This window comes from Hyperolius riggenbachi, chromosome 1 (genome assembly GCF_040937935.1).
Source record: "Hyperolius riggenbachi isolate aHypRig1 chromosome 1, aHypRig1.pri, whole genome shotgun sequence".
NCBI classification, from domain to species: Eukaryota; Metazoa; Chordata; class Amphibia; order Anura; family Hyperoliidae; genus Hyperolius; species Hyperolius riggenbachi.
This window is the reverse complement of record NC_090646.1, coordinates 482214748-482238532: the sequence shown is the minus strand read 5'-3', so window position 1 is coordinate 482238532 and position 23785 is coordinate 482214748. Positions and strand designations below refer to the sequence as shown.

Genomic DNA, 23785 nt, shown 5'->3' with positions numbered 1-23785 from the left:
GATTCTCTTCAGCAGGGGCAGTGAAGCTGGTCAGAGTTGATGGGAAGATGGATGGAGCCAAATACAGGGCAATCTTGGAAGAAAACCTCTTGGAGTCTGCAAAAGACTTGAGACTGTGGCAGAGGTTCACCTTCCAGCAGGACAACGACCCTAAACATAAAGCCAGGGCAACAATGGAATGGTTTAAAACAATACATATCCATGTGTTAGAATGGCCCAGTCAAAGTCCAGATCTAAATCCAATCGGGAATCTGTGGCAAGAACTGAAAATTGCTGTTCACAAACTCTGTCCATCTAATCTGGCTGAGCTGGAGCTATTTTGTAAAGAAGAATGGGCAAGGATTTCAGTCTCTATATGTGCAAAGCTGGTAGAGACATACCCTAAAAGACCGGCAGCTGTAATTGCAGCTAAGGTGGTTCTACAAAGTATTGACTCAGGGGGCTAAATAATTATGCACACCCCACTTTGCAGTTATTTATTTGTAAAAAATGTTTGGAATCATGTATGATCTTCATTCCACTTCTCACATGTACACCACTTTGTATTGGCCTTTTACGTGAAATTCCAATAAAATTGATTCATGTTTGTGACAGTAATGTGACAAAATGTGGAAAACTTCAAGGGGGCAGAATACTTTTGCAAACCACTGTTTCTGTGCTAATATGACTGGGCATTATAGATAGAGATGGGCCGAACGGTTGACCTGCGAACGGTTCCAGGCGAACAACGAAGGCGAACTTTTACAGAAGTTCGATTCGCCCCCATAATGCTCCATTAGGGTCAACTTTGACCCTCTACATCACAGTCAGCAGGCACATTGTAGCCAATCAGACTACACTCACTCCTGGAGCCCCACCCCCCTTATAAAAGGCAAGGCTCTCCGGCCGTTTTACTCACTCGTCTGCCTACAGTAATTAGTTAAGGGACAGCTTCTGACAGACTCTGCTAGGGAAAGATTAGTTAGGCTCTTGTAGACTTGTTAGCTTGCTCCTGGCTGATTGTTATTCCTTATGGATCAAAACCACCCTCTGCTAGGCATGATTTCATTTTTGCACCTCGCTTTATCGCATGGGCAAAACGGTTTCCATAGCCCTGTAAGAGAAAGTGTAATAAGGGCCCTGCCGTAACATAGATATTACGGTAGCTAAGACTACTCCTGGGCCTTCTTGTAGTTGAAGAGATGAGTGAACTGTGACACCACACTTAAAAAACAAAACAAAAAAACAGCAAACAGAGAAGCTTCCCCATATTGGAGCATTGGATTTGTTAAAGTCTTAAGCCAATGTGCTGTAAGACACAAGTAAGCTTTAGGTTAGTAGGAATGGTTGCATGGCCACCTAGCTTTTCATCCTTCCCAGGCCAGCTCGGCTGGCTTCAGCCTGTAGTGTCGGTAGTATAGTGGTGAGCATAGCTGACCTCCAAGCAGTTGACCTGGGTTTGATTCCTGGCCAAGGTATGTAAGCGTGCTTTTGACATCCTACAAATCCCTGGAAGACAAGATCCTCCTCCAGAGGAGGAGGAGGGAGGAAGGGAGGAGAACACACACTCCTTGATTGATGTATATACATATAGTAGTGTAGGCCTGCAATTTAGCATTGAATGGGATTTCTGCCCTTAAAACACTGCTTTGTGTGAAAACCAAATTATTTTCTGGGACTTTTGATGTCTATCCCAGTCAACTATGTCTCCCTCCAGGTGTTTGATGCTTTGAAACATCTTTTCCATTACTTTTCTGGTCAGCATAATTTTTTCTAATTTTTAAAGTTCGCCTCCCCATTGAAGTCTATGGCGGTTCACGAAAGTTCGCGCGAACCGGACTTTTGCGGTAGATGCCAACACTTTTTAGCTCACAAGCTACTGTACAATTTGCAAACGGTCATGATGTTCGTCCATCACTAGTGGCCTTTCTAAAATATGATATATATAAATAACAGACAATCCATAATGTATTTATAACTTTAGGGTTTAGAATTTCCATTACTTAGAGTTTTGAATTTTCAAGTAGGAGGTTGCTTAACTGCTTATGGTTTTAGGATGTAGATCAGGGCTGCCCAATAGGTCGATCGCGATCTACCGGTAGATCGCGACCGCCTCCTTGGTAGATCGCGGCCTCTTGGCCGCGTCTCGTTAATGTTTGTTGTGGCCAGCAGCTCGTGTTTAGCTGCTGGCCGCTGGCCAATAGAATGCATGCAGGCGAGGAGAGAGGGAGGAGAGAGGCGGCGCGTCCGCTGCGTCATGGCTGGGGGCGGCGGAGGGCAGCCTGTGTAATGTGCGTGTGTAACGTGCCCGGCGCCGCCCCCAGCCATGACGTAGCGGCCGCGCCGCCTCTCTCTTCGCCGCCGCTTCTCTCCTACATCCCATTGGCCTGCCAGAGTCTCTCCTCGCCGCCTCTTCTCCTCTGCCTGCAGGTACATATACCTGGCTAACCTACACTGGGGGGCCCTATACCTGGCTAACCTACACTGGGGGGCCCTATACCTGGCTAACCTACACTGGGGGGCCCTATACCTGGCTAACCTACACTGGGGGGCCCTATACCTGGCTAACCTACACTGGGGGGCCCTATACCTGGCTAACCTACACTGGGGGGCCCTATACCTGGCTAACCTACACTGGGGGGCCCTATACCTGGCTAACCTACACTGAAGGGACCTATACCTGGCTAACCTACACTGGGGGGCCCTATACCTGGCTAACCTACACTGGGGGGGGCCTATACCTGGCTAACCTACACTGGGGGGCCCTATACCTGGCTAACCTACACTGGGGGGCCCTATACCTGGCTAACCTACACTGAAGGGACCTATACCTGGCTAACCTACACAGGGGGGCCCTATACCTGGCTAACCTACACTGGGGGGCCCTATACCTGGCTAACCTACACTGGGGGGCCCTATACCTGGCTAACCTACACTGGGGGGCCCTATACCTGGCTAACCTACACTGGGGGGCCCTATACCTGGCTAACCTACACTGGGGGCCCCTATACCTGGCTAACCTACACTGTGGGCCCCTATACCTGGCTAACCTACACTGGGGGCCCCTATACCTGGCTAACCTACACTGGGGGCCCCTATACCTGGCTAATCTACACTGAGGGCCCCTATACCTGGCAAACCTACACTGAGGGCCCATATACCTGGCAAACCTATACTGAGGGCCCATATACCTGGCTAACCTACACTGAGGGTCCATATACCTGGCTAACCTACACTGAGGGCACGCAACCCATGCTGCAGGCACATATACCTGGCTAACCTACGCGGGGGGGGGGGCGTGCTTAGCATTTGAGACGTTGGTAGATCTCCTGGCCTCGGCAAATGTAAAAGTAGCTCGCGAGCCGAAAAAGTGTGGGCACCCCTGATGTAGATTCTACAGTACATACCGTATATACTGGAGTATAAGGCGACTGGGCGTATAAGACGACCCCCCAACTTTTCCTCTTACAATATACAGTTTGGGGTATACTCGCCGTATAAGACTACCCCTGTGTGTGAGCGAGCATGCCGGGTGCCAGGCAGAGTTGTAAATACCGTACTTATGCATTCTCCGCCTAATTGCTCCTACCGTACTTATGGTGCAGTCCCCTGGTTAATAGATCGCATTCTCCGCCTAATTGCTCCTTGCAAAAAGCCGCTTGCGCGGGTAGCAGTGCCTCTTCCGTGGTCACCTGACCGGTGATGCGTGCGCTCCACTGATGACGCTCATGGAAGAGCCCGGCAATCTCTTCTATGAGCGTCATCAGTGGAGCGCACGCATCACCAGTCAGGTGACCCCGGAAGAGGCACTGCTACCCGTGCGAGCGGCTGCTCGCAAGGAGCAATTAGGCGGAGAATGCGATCTATTAACCAGGGGGCTGCACCATAAGTACGGTATTTACAACTCTGCCTGGCACCCGGCACCCTCCTGACTGACATCCGGCGTATAAGACGACCCCCGACTTTTCAGAAGATTTTTAGGGGTTAAAAAGTCGTCTTATACGCCAGTATATACGGTACTAGTTAGTGCTGCTGTAAGTTTTTGGATGTAAAAACTATGTCCCACATTAAAAACCGACACCACTCATGCATGGTCCTGTGTAAAAGTGAATGATTGCTGCTAGCAAATAGCAACAATTATTCAATAAAGTTAGGCAAAGAAAAAAAGTTTTACAAGTTACATTTTGTTTTAAAGTGACAAGGTCTCAATAAAATGAAAATTGTTTGTATTTACTATCCCCAGTTAAGTTTAAACCCCTACCTAGCCTAGCCTATTAATCACTTGTTAACCCCTGGAATACTTACTGTATACCGTATTTCGCGCCGTATAAGACGCTCCGGAATATAAGACGCACCCAGGTTTAGAGGTCACAAACCAGGGAAAAAATATATATATACTAAACCTGGTGCGTCCATATTCCAGGAGCGTCTTATACATGTTCTCCCCCAAATGGTGTCCGCCTGTGTCCCCATGTCCCCTCCTGTGTCCCTTATGTGCCCTCTTGTGTCCCTTATGTGCCCTCTTGTGTCCCTTATGTGTTCTCCTGTTTACCTTTATGTGTTCTCATGTATCCTTTGTGTTCTCCTGTGTCTCTTTATGCGACCTCCTGTGTCCCATATGTGTGTACCTGTGTCCCTTTATGTGTCCTATATGTGTGTACCTGTGTCGCTTTACTGTATGTGTCCCATATGTGTGTACCTGTGTCCCTTTCTGTTTCCTCCTGTGTCCCATATGTGTGGCCATTCCCTGGTGCCAAGTGGGTGGTCGTATCTCTCCTCATGTCTCTGATGCCTGTGTACAAGTGTATCAGTAATGTTCAGGCAGCCGGATCACATACCGCATGGCCGCCGCCGCCGGGAACTGCCTCCTGTGTAATGCTGCTGGCGGCTCTTGTCCCGTGTGCCCGCTCGTTCTACTGCATCTCCGCTCCACCATTTGCCAGTGTAAATATCGGGCAGCTGGCTTCCCTATCGCCGCGAGGATTGCAGACCTTGTCCCCTGTGCGCGGCTGGCTCTATTGAAAGGCTCGTACTGATGACGCAATCAGAACGAGCCTTTCAATAGAGCCAGCCGCGCACAGGGGACAAGGTCTGCAATCCTCGCGGCGATAGGGAAGCCAGCTGCCCGATATTTACACTGGCAAATGGTGGAGCGGAGATGCAGTAGAACGAGCGGGCACACGGGACAAGAGTCGCCAGCAGCATTACACAGGAGGCAGTTCCCGGCGGCGGCGGCCATGCGGTATGTGATCCAGCTGCCTGAACATTACTGATACACTTGTACACAGGCATCAGAGACATGGGGAGTGGGCACACACAGGCAGGGAATCCCCGACATGGCGGCGGTTCTTATCGGCGGGCGTTCGGAGGTCGGGGATTCCCTGCCTTTGCCGTATAAGACGCAGGGACTTTTTCTCCCCATTTTTGGAGGAGAAAAAGTGCGTCTTATATGGCGGAAAATGCGGTATATGTTTATACACTTTTAATGATTGGCGTATGTAGAATTCGGATGTGATTGCTAGGGAGAAAGTTTGGGGCCCCAATACAGATGCATTTCTCTGCTATTGCCTAGTGATGCATCTGTACAGCACTACGGCCCCCTAACTGATACCCTAGCAAACGCATCTGATCTCTACAGATGTGCAGGCTGAGAATAATGGCCCACCAAATGCCCAGCTAGTAATAAAATATGTGGTATAATTTTAACTGAGAAGGGTCAAAATCTTTAGTTTTATATGGTTTATAACTGTAAAAGTCAGGAAAGTAAAATGACTATAAAATAAAATAGTTTTTGGAAAAAAATATTACCTAGAAAAAGCCTACTACTAAACTGTCAAAAATTTCAGGAGGTGGTAAAAACCATGGAACGCAAACCAGTTAACATTTTGTGCACAGATACTACAGAGCTCTTTGGTGGTATATTACCATCAATAGGTGTCAGGAGTAGGAAAATTACCTCTGCAGCGGAGAGGGGCGCGGCCGCCGCTTTCGCGTACGACTCCATGGCGGATGCCGCTGCCGCCTCCTCAGCATCACATCACAGCAGGTCAGGTCTCTCCAGGTCACATCAGAACAGAAGGGCGCACGCGCGCACACAGAGACAGGACCTTTATGCGCTGAGGAGGAGAGTCAGCTGACCGGCCGGTCAGCTGACAACTCAGTCTGATCCTTCGCTATCTCATTGGCTGAGGCTAGTGGGTGGAGCCGCAGGTACACCTTAGGTATTTAAGAGCGTAGCGGTCAGTGCATCATTGTCTGCTGTTGCTGAAACTTTGCGGTTAAGCTCTCAGACCTTAGATAGTTCCGGTGTGCTTTGATCCGGGAGGAAACCGGGGATTTCACACAAGATAGGAATTGTTTGATAGCTATAATTATAATTGATATTATTGCCTCTATGTGTATGAACCTTGCCTGAACTCCGTTTATCCTTTTGCCTCACGATTCTGTACTCAGTCTTCTGTCTAGTTGCCGACCTCGGCCCGACCCCGATTCTGCTGTCGCTCTCTGATTCAGTACCTCTGCATATCTGATTGTTGCCGACCTTGTAAGCAAAAATTAAAAAAAGCAAAAATTATGTGCCATCACTCTGCAGGTAGGAAAATTAGAAAACCCTTTATTTGTGAATAATACGCAATAGGATGAACATAAAACCAATTAAAAGCACTGGAGCGCTCCACGTACAAACTGACAGGCACACCCCCACATACAAACTTCCAACCACACAGGGGTACCGGTACCACAACAGATAAGCTGCCCTGCGGGAAGGGGGGAGCAATGCGGGGATGCAAGCCGTCTGTAAAGTGTCAACTTCCTGCTAGCAGAGACAATATGGCATAAATCAATGGCACTAACACAAGGCAAGTGTGCAAGTGTGTAGTCTCTTCACCCGCACCAGCGGGACTCACCACTCTTCCTCCCAGTGTAGACCAAAGAGTATACTGTGCGCACAGTGGAGGCTGTATATTTTCGCCGGGCCTCAATCCGCGAGGAGAGGCATCCGGCCACAGGTGCCCAAAGTTGCCAGCAAAATCCAATACTGTTTCCCAGCACGAGACACTCCGGAGGCTCCAGATTACAATTGCGGGTTAGAAAACCCGCCCACCTACGCGTTGCGTCCGCCTCCTACGGACTTCAACTGGAAGTAGCTGGTCACATTGTGTCACTTCCTCCTTTATTTGCGTATCAACGCCGGTCCCTCCTCCTCCATCGCCCCCTCTTCCGACTGCAAGCCTCAGCATCACGGAAGCTGCACACAAAGACACAGCATGCACTATAGCGAGACAGGGACAGATCCTGCCCCACAACAGAGGCAAAAGAGGGGAACCAGATTCTTCCAACCACTAGATCAAAGTTCAGGATGTCCGGTACCAGATATTAATTATTTGGCCCATCAAAACAGATTGCTGCTAGGCAAAATTTCAAAGGTAAGGTGCAAAGTCCAGATCATTGTTCAGACCAGCAGGTTCAAGTGCATTGACATATAAAATGCTACCTAAAGACCCTACACTAGCCTTTAAAAGTGATTTACAGCGCCTTGTAGACAGAGCATTTTGCAATGGCATTGTGAATGAGCATGAGAAAAGGTTTTTGGTACCCAATCATCCCTCCATACCCTACTTTTATCATATACCAAAAATCCATAAAAATGCATCACAACCACCAGGAAGACCTATTGTGGCAGGGATGGAGGGATTGGTTGCTAACATTTCATCCTACGTGGATTTCTTTCTCCAACCGATTGTACTACAGACTCAGGCTTATACGCGGGATTCATTGCATGTTATGGACATGTTACAAAATTATAAATGGGAAAATGGGTACCTATGGGCGTCCCTGGACGTCACATCATTGTACACCTCTATCCCACATGAAAAGGGTATAGAGGCAGTCCAATATTTTCTGATCAGAGATGGATCACTCCCTTTTCCGCAGGGCCAGTTTATTTTGGATCTATTACAATATGCTTTGTCCCACAATTATTTTAGTTTCATGGACAAATTATATCTGCAAACCTGCGGGACGTCGATGGGGGCGGGGTTTGCCCCAAGCTTCGCTAACCTGTATATGTCCTACTGGGAAAGTGAACACATATGGTCAACCAATCCCTTTGCAAAGCATTTGGTCTTTTATACTCGTTATATCGATGATATCCTAATTATCTGGGATGGGGACATTGACACTTTTGAACAATTTGTCGGTATGTGTAACACTAATGCCTTTGGTTTAGCTTTCACTCATGTAACTTCCATCAGCAGCATTGTATTTCTTGACTTGGAACTTTACCCTAATGAAGGAGGGCAGATCTGCTCTAGAACGCATTTCAAGCCCTCAGCAGGGAATTCTTATCTACATGCTAATAGCTGTCACAACACAAAGTGGATCCAAAACATTCCAAGGAGCCAGTTCTGCAGGTTACGGAGGAACTGCACCTCAGATAGTGATTATGCGAACCAAGGAGAATTATTGAGCAGGAAATTCCTGGAAAAGGGATATAATCCAAAACACATACAGACCACACAGGATGAATACAGGGAGAAACCCATCCGTAGGAATAAGTCAGATATAGAAACCACACACTCACCCATTATTTCTTTTGTCACTCCTTTTTCTGCAGGACACAATAAGATTAAGTCTATAATAACTCAAAATTGGCCCATTTTAAAACAAGACCCGATACTGAAAAATATCATTCCCGAACGTCCCAATATCATCTTCAAGAAAGCTAGATCTGTTAAAAACACAATTGCGCCCAGCAATATAAGGAGGATCATAGAGAAACCCCCAAGTATGTTCCCAGTTATAGTAGGGAATTTCAGGTGTCATGTGAAGAGATGCGGTTGTTGTTCCTTCATACAACACCGAGTAAAAACGATCACTGACGGGAAAAAACATACCACCACACTAAGGGATTTCATAACATGCGGGAGCGATTATGTGGTATACCTCCTTACTTGTGGATGCTCAAAGGTATATGTGGGCCGTACCACTCGCCCCCTTAGACAGAGACTGGGGGAACACAAACGGAACATCTTGGATGAAAGTGAGAAGCATAGTGTCCCCCGCCACTTTAAGGAACATCATGAAAGCTCTGTTTCTACCCTTAAAATAATGGGGCTTGAAGTAATCCCAAAAAACTTACAACAAGGTGAAAGATATCGAAAACTCTGTGAACGCGAGACCTTTTGGATATTCAAAATGAATGCTCTCAGTCCCAACGGGCTCAATGAGAGCCTGGAAATATCTACATATTTGTAAAAAAACTCTTAAAGAAAAATATCTAATGACTTTTCGAGAACTGTTGCAATAATTATTGATGTTCTTTTTTTTGTGTCTTTTCTCTCCACAGCAGTCCTATCCCCCTAGCAGATATCGCACTAGATGAGGGTGGTGAGTATAACATAGGATAGGTATTGGCCCTAGTAGGGTAAAATAGAGCATCCACCTATATTTGGATTACGTAATGTTTTCTTCCAATTCATTATTCATTATGATATGCATGCCCTGATGATCCCACCCCCTTGGATTCAGATCCTAACGATATACTGTCCCTCTGCTTGGCTGGCCCTAAATTTCCCCCTCCCACTTATCCCATTGCACCGTCACTCTCCTCACCCTTTCCTCACCTCCAATGAGCCACCCAGGAGTAGGCCCAGGAATGCCCCTGCAGTCCCATTATTCTGGGCCCCATAGACAACAGATAGGGGCAAGAATCAGATCATTCCATATTGATTGATCTAATTTCAGACTCTCAGGGTGGTGTGAAGGTTTACAGCACCTTTGAATGTTCCAGAGGGAGTACCCCTCATTTAACCCCAGCCCTGAAAACTTCATAGATTGACCAAACTACTCTTGGATTTTATTTGCAGTTGGTATATTGTTTGTTTTATCCAGATGTCGATGGCAATGTTATTTTCCAGACTAATAATACCATGAGATGAACCTATATTTCTATTCCTATATAATTTGTTTATATAAAAAAAATTTTCTGTATATGTATTTTTTATATATACAGGAGGTTTTTTATATATTTTTTATATACCTTTTCAGGTGTTTGCCTGATAAGGGTGCTTTTATATGAGATTGTTTTATTTATTTTTATATATATGTACGTTTAAGTCTTGAATTTTAGTTGTTTCACATCTGTCTCAAGATGATATATGTGTAGCACAAAGAGTTACGAACTATTGTATGGTTTTAATAATATTGTTCTAGTTGCTGCATGAAGTTGCGCTGTTACTAACCTCTGAAGGAGTTGCTCTGTCTGCTGTTAGTTTTGACATTGTTTTATTGCAGCTAGCAGATCGTACAATAGGTGGGTGCAGTGCACTGCGAACCAGCATCGCTGAGGTCATTATTTCCTCCCCACATCATGCCTAGACACTGTCTCCCTGTCCGTCCCTGGTTAATAAAGTTATCCTATTGTAATCACGTCATGGCTTCCTCAGTACCATGACAACGTATGGAGGTGGACTTAAAACCCTCCGCATTGCGTGCAAGCGTCATCTGACGAAGGCGCAGAGCGCCGAAACGCGTAATGACGCTGCACGCCTACTGAACTCCAGCCACGCCCACCCCGACAGCGAGACGGCTCTCCCCTACCACCGGGTCCCGCGCTGCTGGCCACAGTGCGCTGCTGCCGCCCTGCCTGGGATAGTAAGCGGTTGGCTCTACCGCTGAGAAGCGTTTTTAAAACTTGAATCTTGTGAGTATAACATTGAAAGCTTGAAATAAAAAAAACCAACACTGGTAATGCACTATTGTGCGCTCCATTTTCTTTTATAGATTAACTTCCTTGCCCTAAATATTTGGAGCGGCACAGTACATTATCTCCCCAAGATAAGAAGATTGACAAATTGTATATGTGACTGCCATTACCAGACAGGAGCGCAAGGATTTTTGTTGTTTTCAAGTGCATTTAGGGTGTAGATCCAGCGACTCTCCTTCTGTAACAGCATCCTCTCTCTGTCTCCTCCTCTTCCCTTATCGGGCAATTTGTAAATACCCCTAAATTTAAGGCCAAGAGGGTCACTCCTATGTACTGTCCCAAAATGCTCTGCTATAGTGCTCCTAAATTCCCCATTTTTCTGTTTACCACATCTGATATCACTTAGATGTTGTCCAATGCGTTTTTTTAACGCTTTCGTGGTCATGCCTACATAAATCTTTTTACACGGGCAAGTAAGTTGATATACCACCCACTCAGATCTGCAATTTATGAAGCTCCTGATTTCCCACTCTCTATCCCCTGTAGAATTAAAGAAGGTTTTTGTCACATCAACATGCGCGCACACCGAGCATCCTCCACACCTAAACATACCGTTAGGGGCCCTACCTCCTAGCCAGGTGCGAGCAACTTTTGCAGTCACCTGAGAATGAACCAGGGTGTCACCTAAATTTGGTGCCCGACGGGCCACCATCAAGGGTCTTTCACCCACTATTTTTGACACCTCTGGATCAGTTTGCAGGACCCCCCAATGCCTAGTGAGAATTTCCCGGATTTTTTGCCAATGACTGTTAAAGGGGCTAATAAATCGAATGACATCTGGGGTACCTCTCCTGTCCCCAGTACCCCCCCTCAGAAGACTCTGGCGGGGGGTATGTGTGGCCCTATCAACACTGGAGCACAATGTGTCATGGCTGTATCCCCTATCACGAAAACGCTCATATAAGGCTCTGGCTTCTACCCCAAAATCTAGGTCCCGCGAACAATTGCGACGAATGCGCAAGAATTGACCGGTAGGTATACCATTTTTGAGGCTACGTGGATGATGGCTGGTGGCGTGGAGGAGGGTATTACCTGCTGTTGGCTTCCGGAAGGTCCTGGTAACCAGGCTTTCCCCCTCCATCCAAATCCACAGGTCCAAGAAGGAAATACCCGAGGAACTACATGTGTACGTAAGGTTGATGTTTCTCGCATTTTTGTTTAATGCATCAATAAACCATTCCAACCTTTCTTCACCTCCACTCCACACCACCAGCACATCATCCATATACCTGAGCCAAACCCGTACGTATTGTTCAAACATCTCCATGACATAAACATCCTGGCGCTCCCACAGGCCTAGATGTAAACAGGCATAGGCAGGCGCGCACGCCGCGCCCATCGATGTGCCGCGCACCTGTCTATAGTGGGAGCTGCCAAAAAGAAAACAATTGTGCTCCAATATAAATCGCATGGCCTGACAATTAAAGTCATTATGGGCAGAGAGATCTGGATAAGCGTCATGCAGAAAGAACTCCAGGGCAGCCAAACCCATCTCGTGGGGAATTGACGTGTAGAGGCTCTCCACGTCAATCCCCACTAAGATGTCACCCGCCTCAACCCTAACTCCCTCCAGATTCCTCAGAACATCCCGAGTGTCAAGAACAAATGAGGGCAGAGAGGACACTATACCCCGGATTTTGGCATCAATCCATTTTCCCAGACGTTCAGTGGGACCATTAATGGCGCTAACAATGGGACGCCCTGGTGGGTTATTCAAGTTCTTATGGACCTTGGGAATGAGGTACAAGAGGGGAACGGAGTAGGTAGTTACTCTCAAATACTCCTTTTCCTCAGAACTCAAAATCCCTCCTTCCCCTGCATCGTCCACCAACTGGTTAACACCCATCACGATCCTATCAAATGGATTGGATCTCAATTTTGTATAGGTGTTTACGTCCGATAATTGTCTGTCAGCTTCAGCAAAATACGCATCCTTTGTCCACAAGACCACATTTCCCCCCTTGTCACTGGGTCGAATCACAATGTCCTCCGTCTCCCTTAACTCAGCCAACGCTCTTCTCTCACCCCGGGACAAATTATCACGGCCTCTATGATTCCAATTGAGTGTTTTTAGGTCTTCTGAGACCAATTTAAGAAAAATCCCTAGGGCTTATCAAAAAAAAAAAAATTTAACTGAGAAGGGTCAAAATCTTTAGTTTTATATGGTTTATAACTGTAAAAGTCAGGAAAGTAAAATGACTATAAAATAAAATAGTTTTTGGAAAAAAATATTACCTAGAAAAAGCCTACTACTAAACTGTCAAAAATTTCAGGAGGTGGTAAAAACCATGGAACGCAAACCAGTTAACATTTTGTGCACAGATACTACAGAGCTCTTTGGTGGTATATTACCATCAATAGGTGTCAGGAGTAGGAAAATTACCTCTGCAGCGGAGAGGGGCGCGGCCGCCGCTTTCGCGTACGACTCCATGGCGGATGCCGCTGCCGCCTCCTCAGCATCACATCACAGCAGGTCAGGTCTCTCCAGGTCACATCAGAACAGAAGGGTGCACGCGCGCACACAGAGACAGGACCTTTATGCGCTGAGGAGGAGAGTCAGCTGACCGGCCGGTCAGCTGACAACTCAGTCTGATCCTTCGCTATCTCATTGGCTGAGGCTAGTGGGTGGAGCCGCAGGTACACCTTAGGTATTTAAGAGCGTAGCGGTCAGTGCATCATTGTCTGCTGTTGCTGAAACTTTGCGGTTAAGCTCTCAGACCTTAGATAGTTCCGGTGTGCTTTGATCCGGGAGGAAACCGGGGATTTCACACAAGATAGGAATTGTTTGATAGCTATAATTATAATTGATATTATTGCCTCTATGTGTATGAACCTTGCCTGAACTCCGTTTATCCTTTTGCCTCACGATTCTGTACTCAGTCTTCTGTCTAGTTGCCGACCTCGGCCCGACCCCAATTCTGCTCTCGCTCTCTGATTCAGTACCTCTGCATATCTGATTGTTGCCGACCTTGGCTATACTCTGACTACGCATCTGTTTGCTGATTTTGTACCGACTACTGACTGATCCGTTACTGACCTTGCCTGAATGACCACTCTTGTTTTAAGTGATAGACCCCACAGCCAGGGGCTATCACTTACACGTGATACTCCCCACTGCCAGGGGTTATCACATAGGAGTACTCCTGAACTACTGTGCACCCAAACACGTGTGATCACACCTTATTAAAATACTGACCATTGCTGTACTTTTATATGTTGTATTGCTGATCTGTGTGTTGAGCTCACTCTGACCAGCAGAGTACCACCGTTCATTACAATAGGCATAGGGATATTTTAAGTGATATAAAAAGAACAGATTTGGTGTTGAAAATTTATTACAATTAAGCATTTTATAAGAAAATGTGAAGTTTTCAAGATTTTACATCTATAGGTAATTAATATTTCCATGTAACAAAAATTTAACTTACCTGTGTCAGGTTGTAGGGGTGCAGCCTTTCCATCATAGGTCACATCACAGGCAAGGTCATGAGAGGATTTTGCATTATTCCATATGACTGTACTGTATCGCCAAGTGTTATCCATAGATGTGTCCAGCACAGCATTGTCATTGATATTACGCTCCAATCTATCTACTGTCAGAGTTTTGTTAGGGCTTTTGAAATCTGTGATGAGGCACACAGAGTTTGGAAGGTTCTCATTTGGTTTTGATGACTTCAATTTATACACCGAAGGAATTTCTTGACCCTTTTCTGTAAATTAAGAGAAAGGTTATTATTTTCTATTATCTGTTCATAGTTTTCACTACAACTGTATATACGTTCTTGTAATAACTAAAAAAAAAACTCTTGTTTTCTTTTCTCTTCTTCTGAGCACATTTAAAGTCCAACTCATTTTTCAGTTTTAGATACAGCTGGAGAGATTAGCGTATATGCCAGCTTGTTATTGCTGTCTGAGTCTTTGATTAAAAAAATTAGAACACTTCCTGTGTGTATGACCCTAAGAGGCTAGGTCTAATTCACTTTTGCTCCAATGTTTCCAATGTGATGAATACATTTGCTCTTCATATATTTGTTTTGGATGCACCCTAACTGCAAATAATATGTCTGATCTTGCTAAACAAACCGCATATTGTTTAGGCGAGTTCCTCTTCTGATGCTCACAGTATTATACAGCCTTACACTAGGACTATACAAATGCATCCATGGGTGACCTATGTCTAATTGTGTTCTTACTTTTTAAGATAAATGTGAAAAGTGTTACTTATATACAGTATGTGATGTTATATTATATATCAGTTATGCCCCGTGATATAATGTTGTGAAAACAGATAAACAACATACATCCAGATGGAAAGACCTGACTATTCTTACACCTCCGCTCAGTATGCAACTGAAAGCAGCTGCATCTAATGACATTCCATTACCCAAAACTTCTGATCAGATTGTAGATTGGTCTCTATATAGTGTTTACACATTTTTGTCTTAATAAAAAAGGACTTTGAACTTTGATGGATGCTTGTAGAGCACTTTATCTAAACTGTAACCCCATCAGTCAGTTCTAGCAGTCTATTTCTGGTCAGCTGATATTACTCTACTGTAGATGTGTGGCATTAACTTAACAGTTGTGCAAAAAAGTATTGAGGTTTCAATAAACCTCCGTAATTCTTTAGATGTGGAGGGCCATGTTTTCAGTGCTAAAAGTTGGTCAATTAGGTAAGTCCTTATTAGCCAATTTGGCCAAATGATGCCCATGTCTTTGTCTACCTTAAAGAAAACCTGAACAGAAAATTAAAAGTCAAAAAAGGGATACACAAGTCATACTTACCTCCCGTGTAGTCTACTCCTCAATCTCTTTCTCCTCTCCTGTGTCCTGTATGTCCACTGTGATCAAGGGAATTCTCCATCCTCCATTTTGAAAATGGCCATTACCCATAACAGCTTTCTGGTCAGCACACTGTTAAACTGTAACATCGTCCACTTGAGCCATAGGGAAACATGGACATTACCGGGGATATCAGTTGTCCACTCAGCTATAACTGACAGCAACTGATATATTTCAGTTCTGACAAAATGTTGTCAGAACTGGAAGGGATCATTGTCAGAAGAAAATGGTGAGCTTCTGAGAGGAACTGATGGCAAGGTAACTATGTAATGTTAATTTGAAGTTACCTCATGTGTTTATTTTAAATAATTTTACTCAGTACAGGTTCCCTTTAAACCTATAGACCTCAATACAGTTGCACGAAAATTCGTTTTCTGATGCCCACACATTAGAGCAGTGGTCCTCAAACTAAGGCCCGTGGGCCAAATGTGGCCCCCTGAGGCTTTTTTACCGGCCCTCCACACACAAAATGTATTACTTATAGATCCAGTCAGCTACATCTTTAGTTGGTACGCATATAGAATAGCAGTGTAGCAGCGCTGACACCACCCATCCACATGGAAGCCAGAAAGCAGTAATTTGCTGGTTTCCAATCAAATTCCACATCAGGTGACACTGCTGTCCAATTGGGTATGCTTCACTGTCTGGCCCGCAAAGACTTCTACATCATTTTATGTACACTCCGGCCCCCCCAGCAGTCTGAGGTATGTTGACCCGACCCTCAACCCAAAATGTTTGGGGACCCCTGCATTAGAGGATTCCTTGAACATAATTTGGCATAACTTGCAGAAATCCTGCAAAATCATAAGTGTGAACATAATCATAATTGTGAAAAATATGTGAAGATTCACAAAAGCAAATGTTTCCATTACGATCAATACTAATCCAAAAATATGTGAAAATGGAGATTAAATGGATTGGTAAGTAAATAAATAAATAAATAGATTTCACTTATATACATAAAGAGCAGGCACCAATGTTAAAGGGACACTTAATCCAGGAATAAAAAAATCAGTTTTACTTGCCTGGGGCTTCTACCAGCCCCCTCCAGTTGTCCCGTGCCCTCGCAGTTACTCATGGAGCCTCTGGTCCCCCGCCGCCAACTAGTTTTGTTTTCGCTGACAGGCCAGGGCCAGCTTCTGAGAGGAACTGATGGCAAGGTAACTATGTAATGTTAATTTGAAGTTACCTCATGTGTTTATTTTAAATAATTTTACTCAGTACAGGTTCCCTTTAAACCTATAGACCTCAATACAGTTGCACGAAAATGTGTTTTCTGATGCCCACACATTAGAGCAGTGGTCCTCAAACTAAGGCCCGTGGGCCAAATGTGGCCCCCTGAGGCTTTTTTACCGGGAGTCGGTGGGCTTTCTGCGCCTGTGCAGGCCTGCCCATGCGTATCCTTCTTCATGTTCCCATCCTCATTAGCGTCCTGCACAGGATGCTATTGCGGACGGGAACGCGAAGAGAAATACGCATGGTCAGGCCTGTCAGCAAAAATGAAAGTAGCTGGCGGCGGCGGACCGGAGGCTCTGTGAGTGACTGCAAGGGCACGGGACGGCTGCAGGGGGCTGGTAGAAGCCCCAGGAATGTAAAACTGATTTTGTATTCCTGGCTTAAGTGTCACTTTAAATACATATCAGGTTTTACTATGACTTTTGTCCTGGAACCAAAAATAAGTTTGCCAAAATTCCCATAAGCACACAGTGCTTATTGCATGTCATAAATCCTTCTTCATTCATATTAATTATATCCACAATTAAAACCTTATAAAAATATTATATTATCTCTTCATCTGATAATATTTTGTTGAATGAGGTAAGAATATAATTTATTTTTATAGTCCATCTTTCTTTTTTCTTCAGTTTATACTGCATTGAAGAATAGTGGCCCATTCTTTTTTTTCTAGATTTTTTTTTCACCAGTTAATAGAATTAATGGTGAGAGGTCTGCTGTTCTTTTCCCACCTCCCCTTCATAGAAAAGGATTCACATATTCTGCCTTTCCAAGGGTTGCCTTTGAGGCTGAAAGATGTTAGTCAAATGGGGCTTTATAATTCCATCTAATATCTGCACTATCCTTAAGAAATGGGGAAATAGACTACAAAAATGTAACCATATTTTCAGTATTAAAATTATTAGTATGATATTTTAATATGCTTGCCAGGATTTACAAACAGTTTGATTCCCTTACCAAACATGAATGTATCAATCAATAATATTAGCACAATGATGCAAAGCATAGCATGACCCAAAAAAATGACATTCCTTTATGAAAGTGTGTGTGTTAGTTACCAGGCTTTAAAACCAATTTGGCTCCCTTTCCAAATATTAGCTTATCATTAACATTAGCACTGTGATATATAGAGTAGCAAGAACAACTTTTCATTCCATGCAGTGTTAAGAACTGTTAGCTATCTTCCTTCAAGTGTTGTTGTAGTGTGTATATAGTATATAATATTATTTATCCTACCTAAGTACCTAAGTACAGTACCTGTGTCTGTGCTCTGCGTCCGTGTCAGCCATTGAGTACACAGGTTGCGTAGCCTCGACCAATGCCATGTGCGCAGGTGGACTTGGGTGTGCATGATAAGTATGATATGGGTGGTTGATTTATATTTTTAATAACTTGTCTATTCTATAAACCATGCCACATCCTGTGTAAAGGAAGTCTATTCTAAGTCACTAGTAGGTAGAATATTTACGGTACATATTTTATTATCTATAAAAAAGTTAATTCTATACCTGTTACTTCAAGTTTGGGAAACTGGTTAAAACTTTTTGTAACCAGGTAGCAGTATATATACAGTATATGTATATATACTGTATAATATATATATATATATATATATATATATATATATACGCATATATATATATATATATATATATATATATATATATATATATATATACACATATACATATATATATATATATATATATATATATATATATATATATATATATATATATATGTTTATATACACACACACACACACATATATATATATTGTATATGTGCCTTTAATTCCATTCTCAAAATAATATGGTTATCCTTCACAGTCAAATGTTTGAATTCTCCGAAGGTCACACATCACTCTGCATTTATCATATGCACCAACTAAAAAACAACTCTTAAAATAATGGTCTATCAAATAAAATAATATCTTACTTACTTGGCAGAACAATCAGTTTTGTGCCACTGCCAAATATCTGTTTGTTTCCAGTATAAGCACAGTCAGACACACCAGTACATAAACCATTCTTCCCCCTTCTATTTTTCCAAATGTCCATGGTGGTTTAACTATTTATTTTCCTTTAATAGGTCTTATTACATTATATATTATAGTAATGTAATTTTTCTCTACTGACATTGATGTATAATAAGGAAATCATTATATTGTGGAATTCTTCAAACAAAAAAAAGTTCTGTGTTTTTTTTATCATTTTGGAAAAAAAAATAAAAAATGATTACACCCCCCCCCCCCCCATAGAGAAATCCTTGCTTATTATAATAACATGTATAATTTAATCAAACAGGACTGAACCAATGCATCAAAAGGGAAGCTTAACAATATTTCAGCACTAACATGGAGCACCATAAACCACTGTTAAGTCTCTTGTTATAAAAACCTCATAATTTTGGATTTTTTGTTACAAAAACTGGCATCAATACAAACTAAACAAAAAGAAGGCCTATTGGCTAGAAGCTTACTTTGTGGCCTGGAACCCACTAGAGCACTTTTTTGAGCATTTAGGGAGCACTTTAAATCGCTAGCGATTTCCCTAAACGCTCTGCAATGGAAATAAAAGTGACAAATTTCACAGTAACGATTGTGATTAGCAAAATCGCAATCGTAGGACATGCAGCATTTTGGGAACGTTTGCGCTTCAATGTTAAGCATTGAAGCGCTGCCAAATCACTCATGAATCGCTACACATAACGATTTATGTGCGATTTTAAATTACTGCGAACTATAAAAAAATATATAATTAATTGAAAGGACCAATTAGAATTAAAATCGCTAATCCCAAATCACTATCACAATTGCTACCAAAATCGCTGGAAAACGCTTATGAAATCTCTTACAAAACGCTACTTAAAAACGCTAGTGATTGCACTAGAGATTTGTGATTTTTAGTGGGTTCCAGGCCTTAATCTTTTTATGTTAGTCAATAATGCATCATCCTAATTGAAAACCTCCTACCATATAGACATATGCTATTATTCATACCTCAGTCAAAGGCCAGCTTGTGTTAAGCTTCCTGTATAATTTTGGGATGTGAGCAGAAACTATTGCATCAAGATGAAATCCATCCAAATATGCTGACAACAATCACAAACTACTGCCAGCCAATAAGAATCAAGTTCAACATTATTACTACTGCTACAAGAAGAAAATATAATAAACATCAAATTTCCTGTACCAATTGTGTGGCAATATTATGAATGCTTTGATATAGAAAAAAAATAATAGCTGTAAGGGCTCTTTTCCACTAGCTGCGATTCGCTTAAAAAAAAGCGGGTCACCTGCGTTTTGCTGATCACTATTGCAATGTGATTTCAATGTAAATCGAGGTGCAGTTTTTCTATTAGTGCATTTCGATTTTTCCCCGAGTGCAATCGTAGTGCTGCCACGATTGCGTTTCGCTCCCGATGGTGAACATTGCCATTGCCTCAATTGGAAAAAGAAGCTTTTGCAAGTGCAAACGCATTTGAGATTGCGCATGCAAGTAGAAAAGGAGCCTGATAGTATAACGTTGCTTGAAAAGGTTAATCTAAAGGTTTTCTGAAAGCTTACATCTGTAAAGAATATAGTTAGCCAATAGCAATTATAATTTACTACAGCTTTCTGCTACTGTCTATGATTAACACATTGCTGTATACTACTATACTAAAATAAGCTGTATCCCTTTAAAAACAACACAAACAAGCATTTGACCCAGCAATCATCTACAAAATCTCCACAACCAAAGATGTAGTATAACACAAGCTTTGCAGCATTAGTGAGCCAAGTTAAATTCCCTGTCAGGACACTATCAAACTTGCATTTTCTCCTCATGTCTGCACAGGCTTCCTTCAGACACTTTGGTTTCCTCCTACATCCCAAAAACATGCCGGAAGGTTTTAATTAACTTCCACCAAATTGACCCTTAAAGGGAACCTGAACTGAGTAAAGTTATTTAAAATAAACACATGACGTAGCGGCTAATGAATATTACATACTAACCTCACCGTCAGTTCATCTCAGAAGCTCGCCATTTTCTTTTTACAACGATTCCTTCCAGTTCTGACAATATTTTGTCAGAACTGAAATATACCCGTTTCTGTCAGTTATGTATCAGCTGCTGTTCGTTACAACTGAATGTGCAAGGTAATGTCCATGTTTCCCTATGGCTCAAGTGGGAGATATTACAGTTTAACAGTGTACTGACCAGGTAGCTGTTATGGGGTAGTGGCCATTTTCAAAATGGAGGACAGAAAATGTCATTGATCACAGTGGACAAACAAGATGCAGGAGTGGAGAAAGAGATTGAGGAGTAGACTACACAGAAGGTAAGTATGACGTGTTTATGTTTATTTTGACATTTTCAGTTCAGGTTCTCTTTAACTATGGTAGGGACATTGAACTATAGCTGTGGTAGAGAGAGTAGATTAAGAGCTCCTTCAATGGACAGTGATATGACTTATTCAGTGTACTCAGTAAAACTAGAAAATGTCAGCACAATAAAATACATAATGATGACAATAATAATATGTATTTATTACCAAATTAGCAATAATAATGTATTTGGTCCTATTAATAGTGTGCTTTTTGTGTTGTAAAATAAGACATACTTACTGGGGTTGACAGTTACCACTGTCCCTTGTCCAAAGATAAGCTTATCGGTTCTATAATCACACAGTGACTTGCTGCATAGCACATACTGCACTCCACCACTGAACATGGTGGAATAATGTATCAGTCATAGAATATATCTGATATATACCTACAGTATATGGACTAAAATTCAGTAATCATTTACTATCATTATTAGTATATTCTTCTCAGCTCTGCAAAATTAGATATACTTACTGGGGTTGACATTTAGTGTTGTCCCTTGTCCAAAGATAAGCTTCTCTGCGCCATAATCACACAGTGATCATCTCATAGCAAATACTATGTACTATATACCTTTATAATGTACACATCTATTAAATACAATTGCATTGCTTTGTTTTTCATTTTGAGGCTACATATCTCATACAACAAGTATATTTTTAGTGTAAAATAATCTGTACTATAACGGATAGTGGAATATTAGTACTTTTTTTTTTATCTGTCTCTTACCTTTGTTTTTAAGCTGTGTATATGCCAAACCAAATTCTGGGCACGACCCAGTCGTGCTTGGCGAATGAAACTGATTCTGATTACTGATACTTTACTACCAATACTTTCATGCCTATTTTTCCTTGCGCCTTTTTGTATAGACACCTTTCCATCACGTTGTAAGCATAGTCACAATCAATAATAACTTTGAATAACTTACATATATCAATTTTCCCACCATATTTTTTCAACTTTCTTGCTGAGTACCAGTGTGCATCAGGGTATTGTTTTATTTTGCATAACTGTCACAACAAGTTCAGATCTTTAATATGGAATAACATGAGCTAGACTCCATCATGTTTAAATATAAACCAGTAATTCCGTTTCTTCCATGTCTGTTACAGTATGTCTGTCCATGTCTCCCAACTCTGTTAATGTCTGTAATTTTTTCTGATTCCACCTAAATTCAGAATCTGAATAGTTGTTGCACATGTGAACATATATTGCAAAAGTAACTGCAATATCTGTATAAAAGCGTAAAGCTGTTTCTGAAAGAGTGCTTACTTGGTTTTACTACTAATTTTGTTGCACCGACAATGATGACCTAAAAACCATTAGTACACAGTTTTATAGCAGTCTACAGTAACATCTATTTCTTGTGATGTGTAAACTCTGTACTCTAAGCCTTCTTTGTAACTCAAGGTTAAAAGTAAAATAATGACATTATTCTGTACCATATTAGACAGTAAATGATATATGATTAAAGTTAACCTGAGATGAAGGGATACAAGAAATGTATACATACCTGGGGCTTTCTTGATCCCTCGCCAACCTCTTCTGCCTCCTAGATCCTTTGCCTACGGCTTTTGGTAATCCAGCCAGTCGGGGCACAGTGCGCATGAGCATGCTGGCCGCGTGCCCCATCACGCTCCCGTCGCCAGAGGCGATCTGAGCTTGTGCAGTACTACTCCGCCGGATTGGCCGGACTGCACCTGTGCCAACTGGCCGACTTAGCCATTAGCCATAGCGGAGGATCCAGGAGATGGAAGAGGATGGCAAGAGACCTATCAGCCTTCATTTCTTGTATCCCTTCATCTCAGGCAGCAATGTTAAAAGCTATAATTAGCAGCTATTAGTGCTTATTTGGGGGTGCATATTAGTTTGGGGCCGCTCAGTTCGGCGCGGTGAGAGCCGAATGACGGCTGTCACCGCTGCCACTAAATTTCCGAAGTGGCGTTAAATACTATTCCCCCTCTGAGTTGTCGCAACTCGGAGGGAAATGTAATTCAGGGTCTGGCAGCTGCCAGAGCCCCGAATTACCGCTACGTGCCCCGTGCAGCATAGCATTGCTGCTATGGGGTGCCCAGTGTCGGCGCACGGCTCTCAGAGCCACGTGCCAAAATCAGCTGATCCACTTATTTGGGTGTCCCAACAGCCAATAAAATAGCTGCTAATAGTGTCTGATCACAACTATTGATATTGCTGCCTATGGCTGCGCCCAAAATATTGGCAGACAGGTTTAGGCGGCCAGGGATATTAAGGCTTAGGCATTGGCAGGAGGAGAGTATTTTAGTTGCTTTTTTCAGGCCTCAAAGGTCTATTACTGATAGGGCATAAAAACATCTCCGGTAAGAAAAGTTAGGAGAAAAGTTAGTTGGATAGGGGCCTTAGACTCTATAATCATAAGAAATTAGAACTTTGGTGAGAATTGTAATTACCACTATATAACTACCATAATGTTTACCTGGTTTGATATCTAGTTTTGTCCCTTGTCCAAAAAGCAGTTTCCCATATCCACCTCCTGTATCTGCACTCTGATTCTACTCTTTACACCAAGTGGTGGTCACCGCATTTTCATAATAGGCAGTGAATAGTGCAGACTCTTT

General features: G+C 42.9%; 1 gene segment (V, D, J or C); it reads right to left on the bottom strand.

Annotated features, from left to right (window-relative positions):
* LOC137531553 (T cell receptor alpha chain constant-like) overlaps positions 1-22823 on the bottom strand; it is a 32374-nt gene extending 9551 nt beyond the window's left edge. Inside the window, 3 exon segments of the C gene segment in view lie at positions 14173-14454; positions 21432-21529; positions 22705-22823. Coding sequence covers positions 14173-14454; positions 21432-21529; positions 22705-22823 — 499 coding nt within the window.
* Positions 22824-23785: the final 962 nt, after the last annotated feature.